Here is a 22,889-nt window from a genome sequence, read left to right on the forward strand (position 1 = left end):
ATGCACGCGCAATCCCCCCCACCGTCACCCCTTACCTGCACTGCACCTCCCTGCTGATTTTCGGCCTGTTTGAGGCCTTTTTCAGCCTCCCCAAGGCTTGAGGAAAGCTTCTGCAGGCTTTGCAGGCTGAAAAATGGGCCCGTTTCATCACTTCCGGTATTTCCGGAAATACAGGAAGTGACGAAACGTCCTGCAAAGCCTCTGGGAGGCTGAAAAAGGCCTCAAACAGGCTGAAAATCAGCTGTGAGGCATGTGCAGTGAGGTAAGTTTGCCTGCGGCTCCCGTGCCACCACAAATGGCTCTGTGTGCCATAGGTTTGCCATCACGGCCCTAATTAAATCATGAGCCTCGAACCAAGCTTCAAAAGAATCCATAAGATTTATTAGGAGCAATATGTCTGGCATTAACCCATATGAAATCAACTCTGAGACACACAATTTACTATCACCTATGACCCTATTTCCCCTTCCACCAGCCCCCTGGGTGTGTCATCAATCACATTCTCCAATGAAGGATTTTCGGGGGCAGAAGATACGGTAGCCTAGCTACAATCTTTGTAAGATAAGCATGGAATGTACTTCTAGTTCTAAACTGCTGTACTGTTTCTTTAGACTTTCCAACCCCCCTCCCCCCCTTGTTTATGGCAACTCAAAAGCAGGCATAGGAACGATTTACGAGTTGACATCATTTAGTTACCATTCCAAGTTACAGCCGCACTGAAAAAGTGACTTACGAACAGTTTTCACACTTACGACCGTTGCAGCGTCCTCCGTGGGTCACCCAATCAAAATTCAGATGCTTGGCAACTGACTCCTATTTATGATGGGGACGGTATTCTCAGGTTACGTGACCCTTTTGCGGCCTTCTGTATGAGCGAAGTCAATGGGGAAGCCAGATTCACTTAACAACTGTGTTAATAATTTAATAGAGGCAGGAATTTCACTTAACAAGAGCTGACACGACATGACTCTGGAACCCTGGGCCAGGGGCTGAGCGTCCGAATGTTGATCCTGTGACCTTGAAGATTTTAACAGTGGTCGTAAGTGTGAAAAATGGTCGTAAGCCACTTTTGTTCGTTGCCTTTATCAGTTTGAACGGCCACTGAATGAACTGTTGTAAGCCGAGGACTGCCTGTCGTGGAGATTAAGCTGTTCCTCTTCTTTTCCTAGTCACTAACTGGATATGTCTGACCGGGGGAAAGGACTGGCTGAAGAGGAGGTGAAGAGATATATCTATCGCAACCTAGCCATGTTCCATCGCGTCCAAGTGAACCAAATGATCCACTTGCAATGTCTCACCGAAACAGACCGGGTAATTACATGGATGTTCCCTTCCCCCCTGGACCCTTTGTGTAAAAATTGGGGCTGCTGGTAAACGTTTTTGAATTGATAGCATTAACACTTCGACTTATATACCGTTTCAGAGTGCTTTACAACCCTCTCTAAGCGGTTTGCAGAGTTGCATCTTGCCCCCCCAACAATCTGGGTCCTCATTTTACCCACCTCGGAAGGACGGAAGGCTGAGAACCTTGAGTTGGTCAGGATCGAACTGCTGGCAGTGAGCAGATTTAGCCTGAAATACTGCTTTCTAACCACTGTGCCATAAGGAAGAAGAATGAGAAAGGGAAATAAGAGAGGAAGGGAGGGAGGGAGGGAGGGAGGGAGGGAGGGAGGGAGGGAGGAAGGAAGGAAGGAAGGAAGGAAGGAAGGAAGGAAGGAAGGAAGGAAGGAAGGAAGGAAGGAAGGAAGGAAGGATAGCAATCGCACTTAGACTTATATATCGCTTCACAGCCCTCTCTAAGCAGTTTACAGAGTCAGCGTATTTCCCCTCAACAATCCAGGTCCTCATTTTACCCACCTTGGAAGGAGGAAAGAACGAGTCAACCTAGAGCCTGGTGACATTCGAACTGCTGGCAGTGGGCAGAATTAACCTACAATACTGCATTCTAACCACTGTATCAGAAGGAAGGAGAAGGAGAAAGGGAAATAAGAGAGGAAGGAAGGAAGGAAGGAAGGAAGGAAGGAAGGAAGGAAGGAAGGAAGGAAGGAATAGCAATAGCACTTAGACTTATATCCCACTTCACGGTGCTTTCCAGACCTCTCTAAGTGGTTTACAGAGTCAGCCTCTTTCCCCCAACAATCAGGATCCTCATTTAACCCACCTTGGAAGGATGGAAGGCTGTGTCAGAATGTTGAGCCAGTCAGGATCGAACTGCTGGCAGTGGCCAGACTTAACCTGCAATACTGCATTCTAATCACTGCATCACCAGGAAGGAGAATGAGAAAAGGAAATGAGGAAGGAAGGAAGGAAGGGAAGGGAAGGGAAGGGAAGGGAAGGGAAGGGAAGGAAGGAAGGAAGGAAGGAAGGAAGGAAGGAATAGCAATAGCAGACTTATATATCGCTTCACAGGGCTTTACAAGCCCTCTAAGTGGTTGCTGAGTGAATCTAGCTTCTCCATTGACCTTAATTATCAGATGGTCACAAAAGGGGATTATATGTCCCTGAGACATTGCAACTGTCATAAATGTGGGTCAGGTGTCAGGTTTCTGAATGCAAATCATGTGAGCAGGGGGGTGCTACAACAAAGGTCCTAAGTTACTTTTTTCAGTGCCGTTGTAACTTCAAATGGTTACTCAACAAACAGAAAGTCGGGGACTTTCTGTGTTTGCCGCAGCTCCTGCCCACCTAGCAGTTTGAAAGCCTGCAGCTGCAAGTAGATAAATAGGTACTACTTCGGTGGGGGAAGTTAACAGTGTTCCGTGAGCCTCGGTGTGGAGTCATCATAAACCCCCAGCAAAGAATATTCTTTCTGTGCCAACTCAGGAAGCTCAAACTGCCCAAGGAGCTGCTGATCCAGTTCTATAGAGGAATGATTGAGTCTGTCATCTGCACCTCTATCACTGTCTGGTTTTGCCCTGCAACCCAACAGGACAGACCCAGACTTCAGAGGATAATTAGGACTGCAGAAAAAACAATGGCTACCCACCTGCCTTCAATGGAGGACCTGTATATCCTGCACGAGTCAAGAAGAGGGCTGTGAAAATATCTACAGACCCCTCACATCCCGGACATAAACTGTTTCAACTCCTTCCCTCAAAACAACACTATGGAGCCCTGCACACCAGAACAACGAGACACAAGAACAGTTTTTTCCCCGAAAACCATCACTCTGCTAAACAAATAGTTCCCTCAACACTGTTCAACTATTTACAAAGTCTGCACTACTATCACTGTTAATCTTCTCATCACTCCTTATCACCCATCCCCTCCCACTTGTGACTGTAGGACTGTGACTTTGTCACTTGTATCCTTACGATTTATATTGACTGTTTCCTAGTACAATCGGATTGCTTATTTGTACCCTACGACTATTATTAAGTGTTGCACCTGATGATTCTTGACTCTTGACAAATGTCTCTTTTATGTACACTGAGAGCATTTGCACCAAGACAAATTCCTTGTGTGTCCAATCACACTTGGTCAATAAAGAATTCTATTCTATTCTATTTTTTATTCTATTCTATTTTTTATTCTAGTCTAGTCTAGTCTAGTCTAGTCTAGTCTAGTCTTTATTCTAATTCTATTTTATTCTTTATTCTATTCTATTCTATTCTATTCTATTCTATTCTATTCTATTCTATTCTATTCCTTATTTTATTCTGTTCTATTTTTATTTCTATTCTATTCTTTATTCTTTTCTATTCTTTATTCTATTCCTACTTGTATTCTATTCTATGCCATTCACATGACCAACGAAGCATCTTTGGACAAACACCATCTCCCTTGGCTAAAGGACAGAGATGGCGGGACGGGGGGGGGGGGAAGCGTTCCCTTTTTACAACTTTTTGTCCCCCCCCCCTTTTCGCAGCAAAAGATCAAAGCCAACTGCGCCAACGAAGGAAACAACGAGACCACGTTCCTTTTCTTCCAACACTTGTGCTGCAGGGAAGGCTGGGTGATGTACTTCATAAAAGCTCTCCGCGAACAGCAGATGGGCGACTTGGCTGACAAGCTGGAACGCATCTATCGCAGCAGACTCCTTCGTAAGATGCTTTTTCTCATCTCGCAGATTGTTTTGGGCTCTTTGGAGCAAACAGCTGCCTGTCAGGACTCCGGCAGTTCCCCCATTTAAATCATGAGTCTCAGGCCAAACTTCCAAAACTTCCAAAGGATTTATTGGGTGTTATCATGTCCGGCACTGCCTGGGTGTAGCTGACTCTGAGCACATCATTCATTGTCACCCCTGCACCCCTCTGGGTGTATCATAATTCATATTCTCCAATGGGACACGTCCATAGCCCAGAGTCATCAATTGTGCTCTCCAGTTAGAATTTTGCACGGCAGAAACTACGGTCACCTAGTTACTATCTCTGAAAACATTTATGGAATGCGCTTTCGGATTGCAAGCTGCCGCGATGCTCCCTTTCTGTTGGCAACTCTAAAAAGACCATAGAAATATTTTATGAGTTGACATTTGGCTTTGCAAGGTTGGCATCTTTGGGACCCCCCCAAAGCCCCCCCTTTCTTCCCCCCAAAAAAAGAAGGTCTGGGAGAACTTTGGAGGTCTCCAATAACTAAACCAAGGCCTTGGGTGAAGTCGAATTTTGTTTGTCCCTAAAGTATTTGTCTTCTCTGGTATCCGGAACTGCGATACAGGTAGTCCTCGACTTATGACCACAATTGGGAGCAGAATTTCAATGGGTAACTGAGGCAGTTGTTAAGTGAGTGGCATCCCATTTGACAATATTTATTTTTTGGCTGTGGTTGTTAAGAATAACAAAGTTGGAAGGGACCTTGGAGGTCTTCTAGTCCAACCCCCCCTACTCAAGAGGAGCCCCTCGGCCATTTCAGACAAGTGGTTGTCCAGTCTCTTCTTGAAAATCTCCAGTGATGGAGCAGCCACCACTTCTGGTGGCAAGGAGTTCCACTGGTTAATGAGTGTCAGTCAATTTCTCCTTAGTTTTAGATTGGTTCTCTCCTTGGAAAGATTTCTCTCTCGAAGAGATGTTTCTCTAACTGGCAGGAATAGCTAACACCCAAGAAGATAGGCTGAAGATCCAGATGGATCTTGACAGACTAGAACCCTGGGCCGTATCTCACAAAATGAAATTCAATGTAGAGAAAAGGAAAGTCCTCCACTTAGGCAAGAAAAACCAAAAGGACACATATACACTGGGTGAAACCAGGCTCAATAGCAGGAACTGGGAGAGGGATCTTGGAGTCTTAGTAGACAACCAGCTAAACATGAGCCAGCCGTGTGCAGCAGCAGCCAAAAAAGCCAATGCAATCCTAAATTGCATTAACAGAGGGATACAATCCAGATCAAGGGAGGTACTAATACCACTCTATGAAGTCTTAGTAAGGCCACACCTAGAGTATTGCATTCAGTTTAAAATCTGAAACTCCGTGTTGAATTTGTGCTCCATTTTGGCCTTGTATAACGAATTGCAAATTTATTCGTTGGCAGCATTTCAAGGGAGATAAAGGTGGGTGCTTATCAGACTTACCCTGAAGGATTTTGGCAGACTTACACGGGACTATTTACAAACTGTTGGAGACTCTTTACAGGCTGAGAATGACTAAAATTCCCAGCCGTTGAAATAAAGAAAAAAGGGGTTTGGAACAAACGTGTTTGTTAGTGTGTCCATAAGCCTTGGTCAAAACATTGTGGGCTCAAGGGATGGTTGTAAGTCGAGGACTGCCTGTATGTGGGGAAGATTTTGGGAGACCCATATAAGGGGTACCTAGGCAAGTGGTGGCTAACCTTTTTGGACTCCTGTGCCAAAAATTGTGCGTGCACTTGTGCTCGCGTGCCAGCACCCAGCAGGCAATGTGTGCGTCCCCCCCACCAATCACCTCTCCCCGCTCCCTTACCTGCATTGTGCCTCCCAGCTGATTTTGGGGCCATTTGAGGCCTTTTTCGGCCTGCCAGAGGCTTGAGGGAAGCCTGTGCAGCCTTTGCAGGCTGAAAAATCGGCCCGTTTCGTCACTTCCGGTATTTCCGGAAATACAGGAAGTGACGAAACGGGCCTATTTTTTGGCCTGCAAAGGCTTTCCTCAAGCCTCTGGGAGGCCGAAAAAGGCTTCAAACAGACCAGAAAATCAGTTGTGATGCGCGCGCATGCGCAGTGAAATAAGTTTGCCTGCGGCTCGCGTGCCGGCACAAATACCTCTGAGTGCCACAGGTTCGCCATCACGGACCCAGGCAATGGTCAGATAAGAGGCAGCATAGCCCTGAGTGGGATAATGGGTGGGGAAGGAGGTTCACGAGAGACTCTCTTGGGTTGTAAACGAGATGGAAGAATTGTACTTTCTGACTTGCAAACTTCTGCTAATGTGGTTTTACAATACAGGTCGTCCTCGACTTATGACCACAATCAAGGCCAATTTATTTCTGTTGCTAAGTGAGATTAGCAACTCTCCCGCTTAGCAACATGGAATTTGAACAGAAATGCTCCATTTCTTTCTTCCCACCCGTGGCTAAGCGAATCACTGCCGTTGTTCAGTGAGGAATGCGGTTGTTAAGAGGACCCGGCTTCCCCCGTGACTCTGCTTGTCTCAGGAGGTCGAGGAGGGCATGGCGTGGCCCCCGGGAAACACTGCGACCGTCTCGCTGTGAGGCGATTGCCAAGCAGCCGAATTCGGATCACGGGATTGTGGGGATGGTGCAACGGTCGTAAGTGCGAAAAACCATCCTAAGCTACTTTGAACGGTCACTAAGCAGACGGCTGTAAAGTCGAGTAAACTATCTGTAAAGTAGAATTAGGTCACCTGGTGGCGTTTCCTGTCTGGTCTGCCTGGTAGGGCTGACACTGCATCCTTTCTCTCTCTCTCTCCCTCTCTCTCCCCCCACATGTAATGCCCACCTGCGTGCAACAATGTCCTCCCCCAGCCCCCAGGACCCCTCCAGCGGCTTCAGCACCCCCAGCTGCCAGTCGGCCTTCGGCTCCGCCTCTCCAGCCTGACGTGAGTGAGCTGAGTCGCCCTGAAAACTTTGTTGAGGAAGCCCTTCCGTGGTCTCCCTCGCGATCGGCCGCTTCATCTGCCAATCTGCCCCCCCAGGATATGGGGGATTACCGGACTCCCGTTCAAGAAAACAGCCATCCGGTAGGTATCCATGTCTGTGTGTATGAAGGCATGCGTGTATGCACGCATGTGTGCAATTTATCTGCTGCTCGTCTTGCTTGAGGTGACTATGGGCCATTTTTTTTATTTTTTTAAATGCCAAGGGGAACACTAGCTCCTTCAGTCAGATTATATTATGTTATGTTATGTTATGTTGTGTTGTGTTGTGTTATGTTATGTTATGTTATGTTATGTTATATATTATTATATTATATTATTATATTATATTATATTATATTATTATATTATATTATATTATATTTATTATATTATATTATATTATATTATATTATATTATATTATATTATATTATATTTATTATATTATTATATTATATTATTATTATATATATTATATATTATGTTATATTATATTATTATATATTATTATATATTGTATTATATATTTTATATATTATATTATATAGTGTATAGTATATTGTATACTGTATATTATATTCTATATTGTATATTGTATATTGTATATTGTATTGTATCATATCTATTAATTATACTATATTATATATTATATTATATTATATTATATTATATTATATTATATTATATTATATTATATTATATTATATTATATTATACTAATTATATTATATTATATTATATTATATTATATTATATTATATTATATTATATTATATTATATTATATTATATTATATTATATTATATTATATTATATTTATTATATTATATTATATTATATTATAATTATTCTATTCTATTCTAATATATATCGTATATATTATATATCTGTGATGGAGAACCTATGGCATGGGTGCCAGAGGTGGCATGCAGAGCCATTTGTGCTGGCACACGAGCCCCAGGCAAACTTAACTGCACTGCGCATACGTGCGCCTCCCAGCTGATTTTCGGGCCGTTTGAGGCCTTTTTCAGCCTCCCAGAGGCCCGAGGGAAGCCTCAGCAGCCTTTGGAGGCCAAAAACTAGGCCTGTTTCATCACTTCCTGTGTTTCTGGAAATACCGGAAGTGATGAAAGGGGCCCATTTTTCAGCCTCCAAAGGCTGCAGAGGCTTCCCTCGACCTTCTGGGAGGCCGAAAAAGGCCTCAAATGGCCCGAAAATCAGCTGGGAGGTGCAGTGCAGGTAAGGGTGGGTGGGGGAATCGCACACCTGCGTAGGGGGTGTGGGATCTCCGCACATTGCACACGCGCAGTTTTTGGCACAGGAGCCCAAAAAGGTTAGCCACCACTGTTATATATCATATATTATATATTTAGTATATGTGATATATAGTGCATTATTATATATCATTATATATTTTATGTTATACATATTGTGTTATACATGTATTATATATCATACACTGCTCAAAAAAATAAAGGGAACACAAAAATAAGACATCCTAGATCTGAATGAATGAAATATTCTTATTAAATACTTTGTTCATTACATAGTTGAATGTGCTGACAACAAAATCACACAAAAATTATCAATGGAAATCAAATGTAGCAACCCATGGAGATCTGGAGTTGGAGTTACACTCAAAATTAAAGTGGAAAAAAACACTACAGGCTGATCCAACTTTGATGTAATGTCCTTAAAACAAGTCAAAATGAGGCTCAGTAGTGCGTGTGGCCTCCACGTGCCTGTATGACCTCCCTACAACGCCTGGACATGCTCCTGATGAGGTGGAGGATGGTCTCCTGAGGGATCTCCTCCCACATCTGGAGTAAAGCATCCCCCAACTCCTGGACAGTCTGTGGTGCAATGTGGCGTTGGTGGATGGAGCGAGACACGATGTCCCAGATGTGCTCAATTGGATTCAGGTCTGGGGAACGGGCAGGCCAGTCCATAGCATCCATGCCTTCGTCTTGCAGGAACTGCTGACACACTCCAGCCACATGAGGTCTAGCATTGTCTTGCATTAGGAGGAACCCAGGGCCAACCGCACCAGCATATGGTCTCACAAGGGGTCTGAGGATCTCATCTCGGTACCTAATGGCAGTCAGGCTACCTCTGGCGAGCACATGGAGGGCTGTGCGGCTCCCTAAAGAAATGCCACCCCACACCATTACTGACCCACTGCCAAACCGGTCATGCTGGAGGATGTTGCAGGCAGCAGAACGTTCTCCACGGCATCTCCAGACCCTGTCACGTCTGTCACATGTGCTCAGTGTGAACCTGCTTTCATCTGTGAAGAGCACAGGGCGCCAGTGGCGAATTTGCCAATCTTGGTGTTCTCTGGCATCGTTCTCTGCACAGTGTTGGGCTGTAAGCACAACCCCCACCTGTGGACGTCAGGCCCTCATACCACCCTCATGGAGTCTGTTTCGGACCATTTGAGCAGCCACATGCACATTTGTGGCCCGCTGGAGGTCATTTTGCAGGACTTTGGCAGTGCTCCTCCTGTCCCTCCTTGCACAAAGGCGGAGGTAGCGGTCCTGATGCTGGGTTGTTGCCCTCCTACGGCCCCCTCCACATCTCCTGATGTACTGGCCTGTCTCCTGGTAGTGCCTCCGTGCTCTGGACACTACGCGGACAGACACAGCAAACCTTCTTGCCACAGCTCGCGTTGATGTGCCATCCTGGATGAGTTGCACTACCTGAGCCACTTGTGTGAGTTGCAGACTCCGTCTCATGCTACCACTAGAGTGAAACCACCGCCAGCCTTCAAAAGTGACCAAACCATCAGCCAGAAAGCATAGGAACTGAGAAGTGGCCTGTGGTCACCACCTGCAGAACCACTCCTTTATTGGGGGTGTCTTGCTACCTGCCTATGCTTTCCACCTGTTGTCTATTCCATTTGCACAACAGCATGTGAAATGGATTGTCAATCAGTGTTGCTACCTAAGTGGACAGTTTGATTTCACAGAAGTGGGATTGACTTGGAGTTACATTGTGTTGTTTAAGTGTTCCCTTTATTTTTTGAGCAGTGTATATATACAGTATTACATCATTAAAAATATTATACTATTATTTTACATTATTATTTTATTTTGTATTGTTTTGATTCTGCCTTTATTATTTTTACAGGCGGCTTTCATGCCTAAGGCAGAACTAGAACTCACCGTCTCCTGGTGATTGGCCCAAAGTCACCCAGCCAGTTTCCATGCCTTAGGCGGGACTAGAACTCCCCGTCTCCTACTTTTGGGCCGGCTGCCATAACCAGTAGATCAAACTGGCTTTCATGGCCAGTTCTGTGCCTCAATCCTGCTAGCGTGAGAGACAGGAGTGCTATCATCCCCAGGCTGGTGGGTTTGCTCCTTTATAGTAGCAGCCCCCAAATCTCTGGGCAGCGTACAATATAATCAATATGTAAACAATGTATCACCTTAACTGAAAATCAGCAATAATTTCCTCCTTTTTTTTTTTTTGCAGACCCCAGACAATGGAGCCAATCCAGGTTTCCCCTCCATTTCTGACGCCAATTCAGCATCTAACATCAGAGTGGCTGTCAGAGGAGACGGAGCGATTGCATCTCCAGATCCGTATCCTGTCGAAGTGTCTGAATCAGTCCGGGGCCCCGTGGAAGAGAGACCGCTTCACTCCCTAAGAATTTCAAACTTGGCTGCAGGTAGCATGGAGCAGAACTGGGACGGACGCCAGCACCACCCAGTGACGGTGAAAAACGGGTGTTTTGGGAACCCGCGTCGCCCAGAGGATAGCGGAACTGGTTCAGCATTGCCCACCGGCGCTTGCGGTAATCAGCCAGAAGAGGATTATTACTCGAGCGATAGTGTCTCGTTCGCTTTGACCAATCCGAGAGAGGATTCGGCGACCGATCGGAGGATCCATGTTCTCCGAGGCGATCGAAAGCAGGAAAATCCGCCTGTTGTGCCCAGTCTACAAAGTCGCTTGGATGCCCCGAGGAAAAATCTCCCAGGTGAACAGCTGGGTGCAGACTCCAAAGAGGAAGTTCACATAAGCCTCCCGCACGAGAGTTGAGGGTGTCCTGTCTTGATTTGAACAACCAGGTTGCCCCAATGTTGTTGGCCTACATCAGTGGTCCCCAACTTTTCTGGCTTGGCGGCCTGCCGGGAGGCGGGGAGCAAGAGAGGATAGTTCCATGTGGGTGGCAGGTGGGCACGGGTGAACGCGCACAACTCCATTTGTGTGAGCGGTAGGCACACGCCATCGCTTGTACAGTCCGGTTGTGGCCCGCTGGCGGCTGATGGAGCTGGCTGTAGAGTTGGGCAGTAGTGAGAAGGTTGGGGGAGAACCCGAGCCCGTCCTGGAGATGGAAGAAGGCTCGGATGAGGGCTCTGCATCGGAGGCAGAGATGGGGCCAGGGCAGGCCTGGCAGTCATCTGCTGCCTTTGGGCTCAGACAGCAGTGAGGCGGGGGAGCTTCTGGATCCGGTTCCCAGCCTGCACATGCGCAGAGCTGCCAAAGGGAAGGCACAATTAAGAACTCAGGGTTGACGTGGGAGTCAGGCCACAGGTGGACGATGAATGGCCCCTCCCATCAGGATTAAAAGAGGAGTAAAAATGGAGGGTTTTTTTTTTTTTTGCAGGAAACAACTCGCTCATTCGTTCGTCTGTTCATTCCAGCCTTGTGCAGATTTGTCTGTATAACCCAGCCCTTCCCTGTCAGCACTGAGTGTGGAACTATTTACCGGGCAGCGTTCCAGGGTTGATAAAGGCATGAGCTCATTAGTCTACCTTCACATGACTGTTTGCCAAGCTGTTGGCTGACTGTGAATGAAATAAAGTCACATTCATGTAATAAAAGAGGTTTTTTTTTTTCCCCCCTGGGACTCAGAATTGATGTAGTGCTTTTTGGGGAGGCCTAGGACAGAACACCGGTTCCAAACGGGCCACGGCCTGGTAGTGTGCAACAGCCCATAGGTTGCGGACTCCTGCCCTACATGCTTGCAAGTTGTCACAGTCCTTGACTCACAACCGCAATTGAGACCAGTGTCGCGTCGAGCGACCGGTCCGTTGATTCAATTCTCCAGTCTGTTGCTGAATTCCTTTCAAGAAATAATTTAGCGGGGCCCTCGCGAGGGTGAGTGCCAAGGCACAAAGAAAAAGACACAAAACAAACAGTTTCTTTAGGTGAGGAAACACATCGCGCCTGGGGCAGATGGAATGGTCCCGGCGGCCCCGATTGCTTTGCGCTGTCCCCTTTATTGTGCTGATTCCAAAGACGGGGTGCGGGGTGATTGCAGGAAACAAAGAAGTTACAGAGTTAATCATTAAAACCAAGATACGTGACACAAGGAGCAAACTACATGACTGATAGTTTTCGGGTAGACATGTCTTAATACCAAATACACAGTTTCTAGCTGACACAGACTTTGTAGTTAATCCTGTCAGTTTCAGTGGAATTTGCCCTGAGTGGTGTACGTGCTGGGCAAGATTTGTTCTATGGCAAAATAGCTAAGGCAGAATAGCCACAGACCAGAATTTCAGTTCCTATGCCAGGCGCGGCTTAAGGAAATTGTGTCCAATTTTACAACTTTTAATTCCTCAATACATGCCAGGTCGCCAAGTGACCGTGAGGACGTTGCAACAGTTGTAAGGGTGGAAAACCCGTCCTAAGTCATTTTTTTCCAGTCTGTTGTTAAGTTTGAACATTCACTAAACGAAGAGTGGTTAAGTCGAGGATGATAACCTGTGGTTGTTGGTGCTAAATGTAGTGCTACAGTGAGTTCGATCCTAGGAAGAGGCTAATATTTGGAATATTAGCCTCTCCTGCTCGAGCAGCGGGTTGGACTAGATGACCGAGGTCCGTTCCAAGTCTGTTACTCGATGTTTGTTTAGTGTCACGCTGTTGAACGGCTCAGAAAACGCACGACTTGTAGTGGTGTCACTGGTGCGCAACTAAATTGTGCTGATCTTGTTTCTGTGCAGCTTCTCGGGGATCACCCGAAAACCAGACGCAGCTCTTCAGAGATCCTCCAGCAAACGGTGCCCAGTCGCCCCTTAAGCCTCTGCTTCCAGTCCCCGACCCCGAACGTCTTCTGCCTTCGGATTTGGACGGATCCTCTTCCGTCGAAAGAAAATTGCCCAAGCCTCGTAGGGATGTTTCAGCCGCTGGAGGCGATGCTCCCTCGCGTGACTTTAAGCTTCCCGTGGAAGAGAAAATGGAAGAAACCACCGGAACGGGTGACTTGGCAGGCGGGTCGCAGTGGGTAAGTTTGGGAGGAAGAAACGGGGGGTGGGGGAGGGATGATGGAAACTGAGGCTGCCTCAGGAACAGGAAGGGGGAAACGTGCAGGAAGGTCAATACGAGGATGTAGGAAGCGACGGGCAGCCTTCGCCTCTCAGCCGCTTGTTTAGTGACGGTTCCGAGTTAGAACCGCTCTGATAAAATGTGATTTACGACTGTGGCAACACCTTCATGGTCATGAAGTCAAAATTTGGGCCCTTGACAACCAGCATGTATTTGCAATGGTTGTGGTGTTCCCAGGTGATGTGGTCACTATTTGCAACCTTCCCAGGCAGCTTCCAACAACCAAAGTCAATGGTGGACGCTGAACCCACTTAACAATTGCATGATTCACTTAACAATTGCGATGATTCACCATAACATGTCAAGGCTCCAACAATCCACCCCCATTCAAATCATAAATCTCTAGTCGCATCTCAGAGTAAAAAAAAAATGATTTATTAGGAGTGACCATGTCGGCGTTCCCTGGTTGCAGCTGACACTAAGACACATCATTCATTTCCCCCTTGACCCTGGTCTTCCCCCCACCCCCTGGATGTATATTCTCCAATGGGACACATCCATAGCCAAGAGTCATCAATCAGGCTCTCCAGTAATAATCTTGCGCGCCGACAGCTTTGGCTGCCATGGCGATTATCTGAAGCATTTAAGGAATGTACTGCTTTCCCCACTCCCTTTCTGCTGGCAACTAAAAAGACCAAAGTATTTTTTTTAGTTGACATAACCATTGCAAAACAAGGTCCTAAAATTCATTGCTTCCTGATAGCTAGACCAAAGTCACCCAGCTGGCTTTCATGCCTAAGGCAGGACTAGAACTCACCATCTCCTGCTTTGTAGACCCTGACTTTAACCACTAGACCAAACTGGTTAATATTTGTGGTCCATCTGTTGAGCTGTTTAACATTCTCTTGGCCAATTCCAGTACAGTGGATGTTTATTCAGATAGCCGTATTTATTTACGGTCTTAGATTTCTCTCCCACTTTTACCTCTGGGAGCTAAATGAAAGAATCTCGTCCCTTGTTGCAAGAATCCTGTAAGGTGGATGAATTAGCCTGGGCAGTCCCAAAGGTGCTTTGTCAAAAGGCAGCCGGTCTTTCTTTTTTCTTGAAGAGGTTTCACTTCTCATCTGAGAAGCTTCTTCAGTTCTAAATAAATGGTGGAGGATGGAAGGATTTCTATTCCTTGCTGTCGTCTTTCCATTCTTCACCATTTAGTTAGAACAGGGGTGTCAAATTTCATTGAGGGCCACATCAGGGCAGTGGTTGACCTCGGGGGGACAAGGGGGCGTGGCCGACTGGGTGGGCGTGGCCAGCTTGATGCCACTCCCGAAGCTGCTGGCATGTTCCCACTTTGCGTTGGGTAGACTGGGCGGAAGCGATGTGGGTAGACTGGCTCGAAGCGACGGGGCCGGCCCTTTACATTTTCCAGGACAGCCCCACAGGCCGGATCCAACCGCATCGCGAGCCAGATTTGGTCCACAGGCCTTGAGTTTGACTCCCCCTGAGTTAGAACCAAAGAAGCTTCTTGGATGAGGAGCGAAATGTTTATAAGGGAAAACAAACCCCGTTTGCAGAGGTGGTATTCAGCCGGTTCGGACCACTGCTGGAGAACCGGGAGCAGAAATTTTGAGTAGTTGGGAGAACTGGCCAATCCCACCTCTGACTGGCCTTGCCAACCCCATCTTGGATTCTCTGCCTCTCCATTGAATCCCCAGCTGATCGGGCTGCTTCCTTTGGTTGGGGGGGGGGGGCGTCTTCTTTGGTTGCCCTGCATAGGACGGAGCTAGAAATCAGATCAGTGGGGTGGGGAGAAAATGGGGATTTTGCAGTATATCCTTCTCCTGACATGCCCACCAAGCCACACCCACAGAACTGGTAGTAAAAAAAATTTGAATACCACCACTGCCCGGTTGCCTTTTGAAAAAGCATCGTTGGGACAACCATGACCTGATGACGGAGAATCTCCACAGAGAATGATTAGCATGGGCGTTTATTTCACCTCTTTGTCATGTGTCCTTTAGGGGATGGAGCCTCGGTCTTCAGCTGTTGGGGACCGCAAGAGAGACGGCCGCATCTTTCACAGCAACTGTAGTGAGAACGATCTGCCTTCCAAACCGGGGATTCTGTCTTCAGATCTTGCCGCAGAGCCCAGCAAGCTCAGCTCAGGTGATGCTGGAGAGACCCCCAGTATGTATTCCGGGTCATCAGAAAGATTACGCATGAGCACGAGCGACAGCGACCCCATTTTGATGAGTGAAAACAGCTCAGCCGGCCATTCCATCCCGAGCATCACACGGGCGAGCGTTGCTGTTGGCGCTACTCTTCCACCCGAGGTTGGCACTGATGAAGAAGACACGTCCTTCAGGAGTCACCACCTGCTCATGGAGAAGAATCCAAGTATGGATCTCATGGAGGTTCCTAAGGACGGGGCCTTTTTGCGACGTTCCCCGAGGGCTTTCCCAGATTCAACATCTGACGGTCAACCATTGAACGAAGCCAAGGACCCCCAGGCGGGCCCTCCTCTCCCAAAGAAGAAAGTTGAGCCTGATGAAGCGGCCGCTTCAAGTGACTTTCGGATGGTTGTGGTGGCATTGGCTCTGGCGGTTCTGGCAAGTGCTGCTTTTGTGCTGTATAAGAAGAAATAAGCACCGGAGTGACCGATTGGTTGTTGACCGAACTGAAATTCACACCCAGCCACCGTCTCTTCCTACCGTTGCTTGATCCTCTACGGAAAGGAAGCACAAGGGAACTTGCTTTCTTTAGATCGCTTTCCGCCACCGATGCGTGATACTCCCGCAAGCGTTGAACTCTTATCCTCACAACATGCCTTGCTGATTTTCTCTGGTCTGCCTTTGGGTCACTAATGACGTCTTTGGATGCAGGTTTATTTTAGATCGGTCAGTTCAGTGGCCTATTCCCCCCCCTCCAAATAGCCAAGCAGATCAGATCTAGGACTTTTCTCAGAAATTACAGGAAAACAAAAATCTGGACATCAAAGCAAAATCCTGACCGATCGCTTCCACATAGTTGGCGAGGGAATTGCAGGATCTCGGCGGAGTTTCTTTTTCTAGAAAAAGGTCATATCGCAAAGAATACACCGGCTGGCGTGGAGGAGTGACCGGCTTCCTGATTTCAGTGGGTAGGTCTCTTTGAGGTGGCTTAGAAAAGAAAAATTTAGCAAGCAACATCTTCACTATGTCCTGAATACGACGTTCTTTGGGTACGCAATATGTTGTTGCTGTATCCTTAGAAACGAGCATCCGGTTCTTCAGCTCGGTTTTTTTCTGGAATTAACATCCGCTTAGGGGATTTAGGGGAAAGCAGTGGACTTCACTGAACTGTTTGGGAATCCTTGTTCTTCCTTTTCTGTTTCTTGGAAAGGAGAAGCATTAGAAGTTTGTTCTACGATTATTACAGGAACACCCTGTAACTCGGATGGCTGCTTGCTGGAATTATATCCATTGATGCCAGTGGAAACGGGAAATTCTTCATTCTGTTTTTTGCGGATGTTATTTTTTTCTTCTGCAGAAGAGGTTAAGGTGTCATCTTTGGAAAGTTGTTTGTTCCCGGCCATTAAATGACACCTAGTCCTCGATTTAAGGACTGTAATGAAAGATGATAGATTGAGATTAGTTTGCTTGCAGCGTTCCTGTGGTCGAACGGTCATAAGCAGGGGTGGGCTTCAAATAATTTAACAATCGGTTCTTTAACTGGTTGCTGAGCGGGCATGGCCTAGTCCACCTCCTGCACCACCCTGGGAGCAAAAATGAGCCACGGGGGAAAGGCCATTTTCGCTCTCCCCGGGCTCTGGAGGCCAGAAACGGGCTCGTTTCCGGCCTTCCGGAACTTTCGGGAGGCCTGTTTTTCGCCCTCCCCGGGTTCCAAAGGTTTTCCTCGCGCTTCCAGGAGGGCGTAAATGGCCTCCCCAGGCTCTGGAGGCTCTCTGGGCCCTTCTGGAACTTCCAAGAAGCCTGTTTTTCACCCTCCCCGAGCCTCTGCATGGGCCCTGCATTTACTTGCGATCCAAAACAGACCAAGGCAGGGGAGGGGCAGGGTGTGGTGGGTGGGTGGGGCCAGCCAGGGGTGGGGTTTGCTGAACTGGCCATAAAATTAACAACCGGTTCACCTGAACCGGTGTGAACCGGTAGCAGCCCACCCCCCTGGTCATAAGGCGAGGACTACCTGGTACCCAAGGTGACCAGATTCCACCCTGCTGAGAATTTGGGAAGACATGAAGGCTTCGTTGCTTGCCTTTGCTTAATGAGCAAGTTTTCCTAAAAACGAGAAGCAGGCTGGCTAGGAAATTCTGGGACTGAAAGGCACAGATTGCTAAGTGTAAGAAACACGGATTCAGTGTGTTATGTGTACCCATATATGCACTGTCTCCCCAGGAGCTCATCCGGGTGTGTCCATTCACACGACTTGTGTATATGTGTTGATTCAAACTGATCATGGTTCCTTTTTTTTTTTTTAAAGTAGCGTTTTCTTTCTACTTCTGACAGACAGTCAGCCCAAGTTCTACTTTTCTTACATTTATTTCTTTCCAACGTTCTGTAGCGTTGGGAAAATTAAAGCACCGAAACTTCCGAATCGAATAGCTTTCTTTCCGGTCATTAACCAGAAGAAAGAACGAAGGGGAAGCGGGGGGGGGATAGTTTTAAACTATCCAGGACATTCAAAAATAAATGAGGAGTGATGCATAGAAAATATGCTTAAAAAGCTTCATTCTTATTAGCTTAAAACTAAGCTAAACTCTAGAATTATAGATCCCCTGGCAAAATTGTAGATCCCTTGACAAAACTGAGAATTCCTATTAGTGTTCCTTCCCATTCTTTCCAGTATACCTGCTCACCAAACTGGTCTTTCATGTGCTGATTAAAAAAAAGTTATTGGTTGAAAAATGTGTCATTATTTCATTCATCCCAGTTTAATTTCCAGATTGTTTATTTTGTTACAACAAGCGGTTGTATTGATGAATTTTGGATGGGTGGGAGCAATGGAATCTCCAACGGTACAGATATATACGTGAATAGTAATTTTGTAGAGAATCCTCAGACTTCATTTTGCTATAGTCGAAAGGTGGGGAACTATGGCTCAGAAATTCTGGGAGTTGAAGTCCACAAGCCATAAACCCCATCTTTTGACTATTGTCACTTAAATTCACCCAAAGTATTGATTTAGAAACAGGCATTCATCGTGTACTTTCATTCTTAATTTTCTGTGAGATTTTGATGGATCCCCAAAGAAGTATTCCACTTGTATATTTTTTTCAAACCACATTTTTTCTCCCCCATCAACAAACTCACTGTGACTTGTTCCTTGAAATCTCAGCAACAAGTATTGTTCCCATTTCAGTAGGAAACTTAAAAAAATCACGGATGTTTGTTCGGTATGAGAAGTAAAATAAGCCGCCTTATTCATGAATTCATGGAACAATCATACTTGTTTCAACTCATTTACCAATTCACAATGCAATAATTTTACCCAGCATATCCACCCCAAATCATAACTCATAAACTACAGTGGTGAGTTATCTATGGCCAGTGGGTGGGATTCAAATAATGTAACAATTGGTTCCGAGGAGGCTGCTTTCCCTTTCTTCTCCCTGCTCCTCCTCCTCTTGCGCCGGCTGTTCCATTTCCTGTTTCTCCAGCGCCAGGCTGAGGTCCTTGGCCCACCCACCACTGCCCAGATGCCCTCATTTCCCCCAAGCATTTCTTTGCTAACCCGATTTCCAGCTCTGTTGCATTTTTCGCTGTCGTGCGCAGGGAAACAAAAGTTGGTGAGCCTAAAAAAAAAAAGTTCAATCAATTCAAACTTTGTGAGATCTTTTTTTGGGGGGGAATGGAGAGCGTGTGGGTGCCAGGTGCTGAAACGGACCAGTTTCTGTCCTGCAGCTGCCCAGGCCCACCAGAGGGAAGGCTGGTATCTACCGGCACTTAAACAGGGTGGCATTCCAGCTCTGACCAGAAAGGGGGAAGCTGGTATAGGCATTGCAGGCAGGACACCCTCTGGCTTCAGCACCCTCCCCAACCTTCTGGCCCTCGGCTGGCACTTTGACCCTGAGCTTTGCTGCCTTATGAACAGGCCCGGCCCTGCCGCCTGCTGTCAAGTAAGACAGTTTTCACCTGATGATGTGATTGAAAGTGCCACGTCCCCGTTTGGTTTCTATCGCTCCTCCCTTGCACTTTGTGTGTGGGGGTGTTTCCCTACCTGGAAGGAAGTTGAATGAAAACCAGACATATTCCAGAAAACAGATTTATCGTAACAGGTTCGTCAAACTCAACAAAAAAAAATATTAAATATCGGTTCTGCTGAACCGCTGTGAACCGGCTGAATCCCATCACCGTCTATGGCCATTATGCCAGTCAAAACAATCTTTCTTATGACAGCGTGTTGTATGAACTGAGCTGGAAAGAATCTAGATTTGGATCCATAACTATATTGATAGTCCAAGCGTTTCCAAGCTTTTCTCCACGTTTCTACAGCAGATGGACTGTATGGATGATTTTTTTTTAAAAAAAAAAACAAGTTTTATTGGTTTTTAAAGACAAACAAAAACAAACAAAACATAAAAACATCCAACTTTCTTCCATAAATGTACAAGCAGTGTGTCGGTTGGTTTACAAATTTTTTGTGCATCCATTTCATAGTCTCAATTACAGTTACATTGCATAATAACTCATATTATCAATCAAAAATTGAATACCCTAGTATCATTATTAATCAATCATTTGACTATAATTTTGTTCATTCATACTTTGCGAGATAACTATAATTAACTTAGCGTCTTTTATAACAATTCATATAATCCTCCCAAATCTATCTAGAAACATTTTATAGATATAATAATAATAAAAAGAAATACATTTTTATATATTCATTATTCTCTAAAATTCTAACAGTCTGGAGAGGCAGTCTAGTTCAACCCCTGCTCAAGTTGGAGACCCCATATAACAGTCCGGACAAAGTTTGGATCCAATGGGATTGTAAGAGAGTAAGCAGGTACACAATGGGGGATATGCATAGAAAGCAATTATGTTCATGCTGCAGCCCCGTGAGTATTCTACATAAAGGGCATGTTTCCTTAAATTGAAAAAAGGCTATTTAATTGATTCTAAATACGTTTTTCAACTGCAATCCAGTTGTAGAAAATCAGAGATGGAGTTTGTTGTGTAAGTTATCCGCTGCAATTTCCAAGATTAAGGAAGGCTTGTAAGAAACAAAACTTTCTAAACAAAAATAAAATAAAAATCCACACATACTCCCCAAATACACAAATATTATTAAATAATTAAAAAAGAAAAATTAGTGGCTTTCTTAATGTGGACAGAAATAAAGGGGAAACATTTCCTACATTTCCAGGTCAAATTGTCATTAGGGGAAAGGAATATAATTCATTAAAATTAGGAGGGGTGAATGAATGAACAGCTGATATGCGTACTCCTCGACTTACGACCACAACTGAGCCCAAAATTTCTGTTGCTAAGTGTTGTGGTTCACCGGCAGCAGGTGTGGACGGCTGAGGTCTCGGAGAGCGAGGACTTGGATGAGGGGCCTGCGTGGGATGCAGGGATGGGGCCAGGACCATCAGGGAGTGGAGTGCTGCCTTCGGAGATTGTGGAGGCTGGCAGCAATGAGGAAGAGGCCCCCGAGGAGCCTGTGCCCAGGCGCAGGCCTGCTCGCAGGAAAGTAAGGCTGCAAGGTGATGGCCCCTCCGTTAAGGGATAAAAGCCAGCTGAGAAACCGGAGTTCTTTGCAGGAAGCAAAGAAGTTTTTGCACTCAAGCCTGGTGGACGTTCGGAATATCTTGGTGTTTGGAGACTCTCTGGGTTTGAAATATTTCTTGGCAATTTAATCTAGTGTTCTTGGCAGCCATGCACCACCTTGGCAAGGCTCATTCTTATCAGAGACCATTAGTTTGAAACAGCCTTTTAACAGGGAGGGAACGGAATTCGTAAAGAAACATTAAAAGGTTGTGCTGTTAACTTTGTCTCGTGTTTGCTTCCTTGGAACCAGGTTTGGGTCAGAACAAGTTAACTTAGCGACCGAAGTTACAATGGCACTGAAAAAAAATGACTTATGACCACATTTCACACTTACGACCATTGCAACCGCCACGGTCATGTGATTTATATCTGGATGGTTCACAACTGACTCACCTTTATGATGGATGCAGTGTCCCATCATGTAATCCCCTTTTGCGACCTGACACGCAAAGTCAATGGGGAAGCCAGATTCACTTAACGACCGGGTGACTAATTTATCAACTGCAAAGGGTCACTTATCAAATGTGGCAAGAAAAGTCATAAAATGGGGCAAAATTCACTAAACAAAGTTTTCACTTAGCAACATAAATTTTGGGCTCAATTGTGGTCGTAAGCTGGGGACTACCTGTATCTTGCCAGATTTTTAGTTGGGTCACTATACTGGTGCAATTAAGGAAAACAGGTAAGGTAATTAACAGGTAAGGTAATGCACCTAGGTGATTAAACAATCATACTTGACATGTGAAAATCTTTCCTTACCTAGAGGCATCCTCAGCTTCTAACCATTCATTTAGCAACCGGTCGAAGTTAACAGCGGCACTGCAAAAAATGTTTTACAGTCCTTGCACTTATGAACATCACAGCATGTCTAGAAGGTCATGCGATCAAAATCTGGGAGCTTGGCAACCCACATGCACTGCAATTTGATTGTTAATTGAAGCAGTCGCTAAGCGAAACTGCAAGTATGCTTAAAATAGGACCGGGTTTCCTTTACTTTGCGGATATCGGGGCAAGATTGGTTGCAAAAGTCAAATTTTTCATCACCATCTGCAAACTGTCGCTATCTGAGCCAGTGGCTCAGTGAGGCCTGTCTGTATACTTTCCCCATATTTATTCAATTTATATGGGAGCTGGATTAGAAGATGATGAACATAATTTTAAAACTTCAGGAAGAAATATCAGTAATGCTGACGATATGTGTATGTATATGTATGTATATGTATATGTATGCTATGTATGCATGCACATGTGTACCATATAATACATACAATATACATGTATATTATATACATACACACATATACACACACATGTATGTGTCTTAGATGGGTATGTATGTGTTTGGGTAGATATACACATGTGTACACTTATCTGTGTATGTACATGTATGTGTATATATGTGTATATTTGTACATATATGTATGGTATTCAGCTTTGCTCGGGTATTTTCCCACGTCATTATAGTTGTGCTTTTAAAGTTGTAGCAACGTTTCGGCAGAATCTTATCTGCCATCATCAGGCTTCTGTACTGTGTTCGTCTGTGAGTCAGACTTTTACAATTGTTTCAGTTTTAAATTTGGGGCAGCCTATTGCTGTGCCAGAATGGTTTTTGCTTCATCCTGATTGGTTGGGAGTCTTGGTCTGTGTTTATTGGTCTTGGAGTTTGCTGTGTTCTGCTTGATTGGTGTTTCTAATATCTTCTGTCTGTTTTGTGGCTTTTTTTGGGTATTGATTGGCTGGCAACATTGTGTTTCCTGCATTGGAGGCTTTTAGTGCAGTTTGGCTCCGAGTAAATGGACGGCTATTATTTGTTAGGAAGGTAGGTTTCATCTGGGTGCCTGGTTGG

At 45.6% G+C, this 22,889-nt stretch overlaps 1 protein-coding gene across 1 annotated transcript; it reads left to right on the forward strand.

The window, feature by feature from the left end:
* The first annotated feature begins 1,140 nt into the window (after nucleotides 1-1,140).
* Nucleotides 1,141-18,175, forward strand: MAVS (mitochondrial antiviral signaling protein). The gene is made up of 6 exons (XM_087962670.1): nucleotides 1,141-1,311; nucleotides 3,869-4,043; nucleotides 6,893-7,107; nucleotides 10,479-10,983; nucleotides 12,956-13,236; nucleotides 15,296-18,175. Exons 1-6 carry the CDS (start codon nucleotides 1,183-1,185, stop codon nucleotides 15,917-15,919), a joined length of 1,929 nt encoding a protein of 642 aa, XP_087818796.1. The 5' UTR covers nucleotides 1,141-1,182; the 3' UTR covers nucleotides 15,920-18,175.
* Nucleotides 18,176-22,889: the final 4,714 nt, after the last annotated feature.

This window comes from Notechis scutatus, chromosome 4 (assembly GCF_049901735.1).
Source record: "Notechis scutatus isolate UNSWTSFEM ecotype Mainland chromosome 4, rNotScu1.2, whole genome shotgun sequence".
Classification (NCBI taxonomy): domain Eukaryota; kingdom Metazoa; phylum Chordata; class Lepidosauria; order Squamata; family Elapidae; genus Notechis; species Notechis scutatus.

What these genes read in the sequence shown, in the direction of transcription:
- MAVS (XM_087962670.1), top strand. Translation starts at nt 1,183, where the DNA reads ATGTCTGACCGGGGGAAAGGACTGGCTGAAGAGGAGGTGAAGAGATAT. An exon ending in CTATCGCAGCAGACTCCTTC is followed by an intron (nt 4,044 to 6,892) that starts GTAAGATGCTTT and finishes GTCCTCCCCCAG; the next exon opens with CCCCCAGGACCCCTCCAGCG. An exon ending in TTCAAGAAAACAGCCATCCG is followed by an intron (nt 7,108 to 10,478) that starts GTAGGTATCCAT and finishes TTTTTTTTGCAG; the next exon opens with ACCCCAGACAATGGAGCCAA.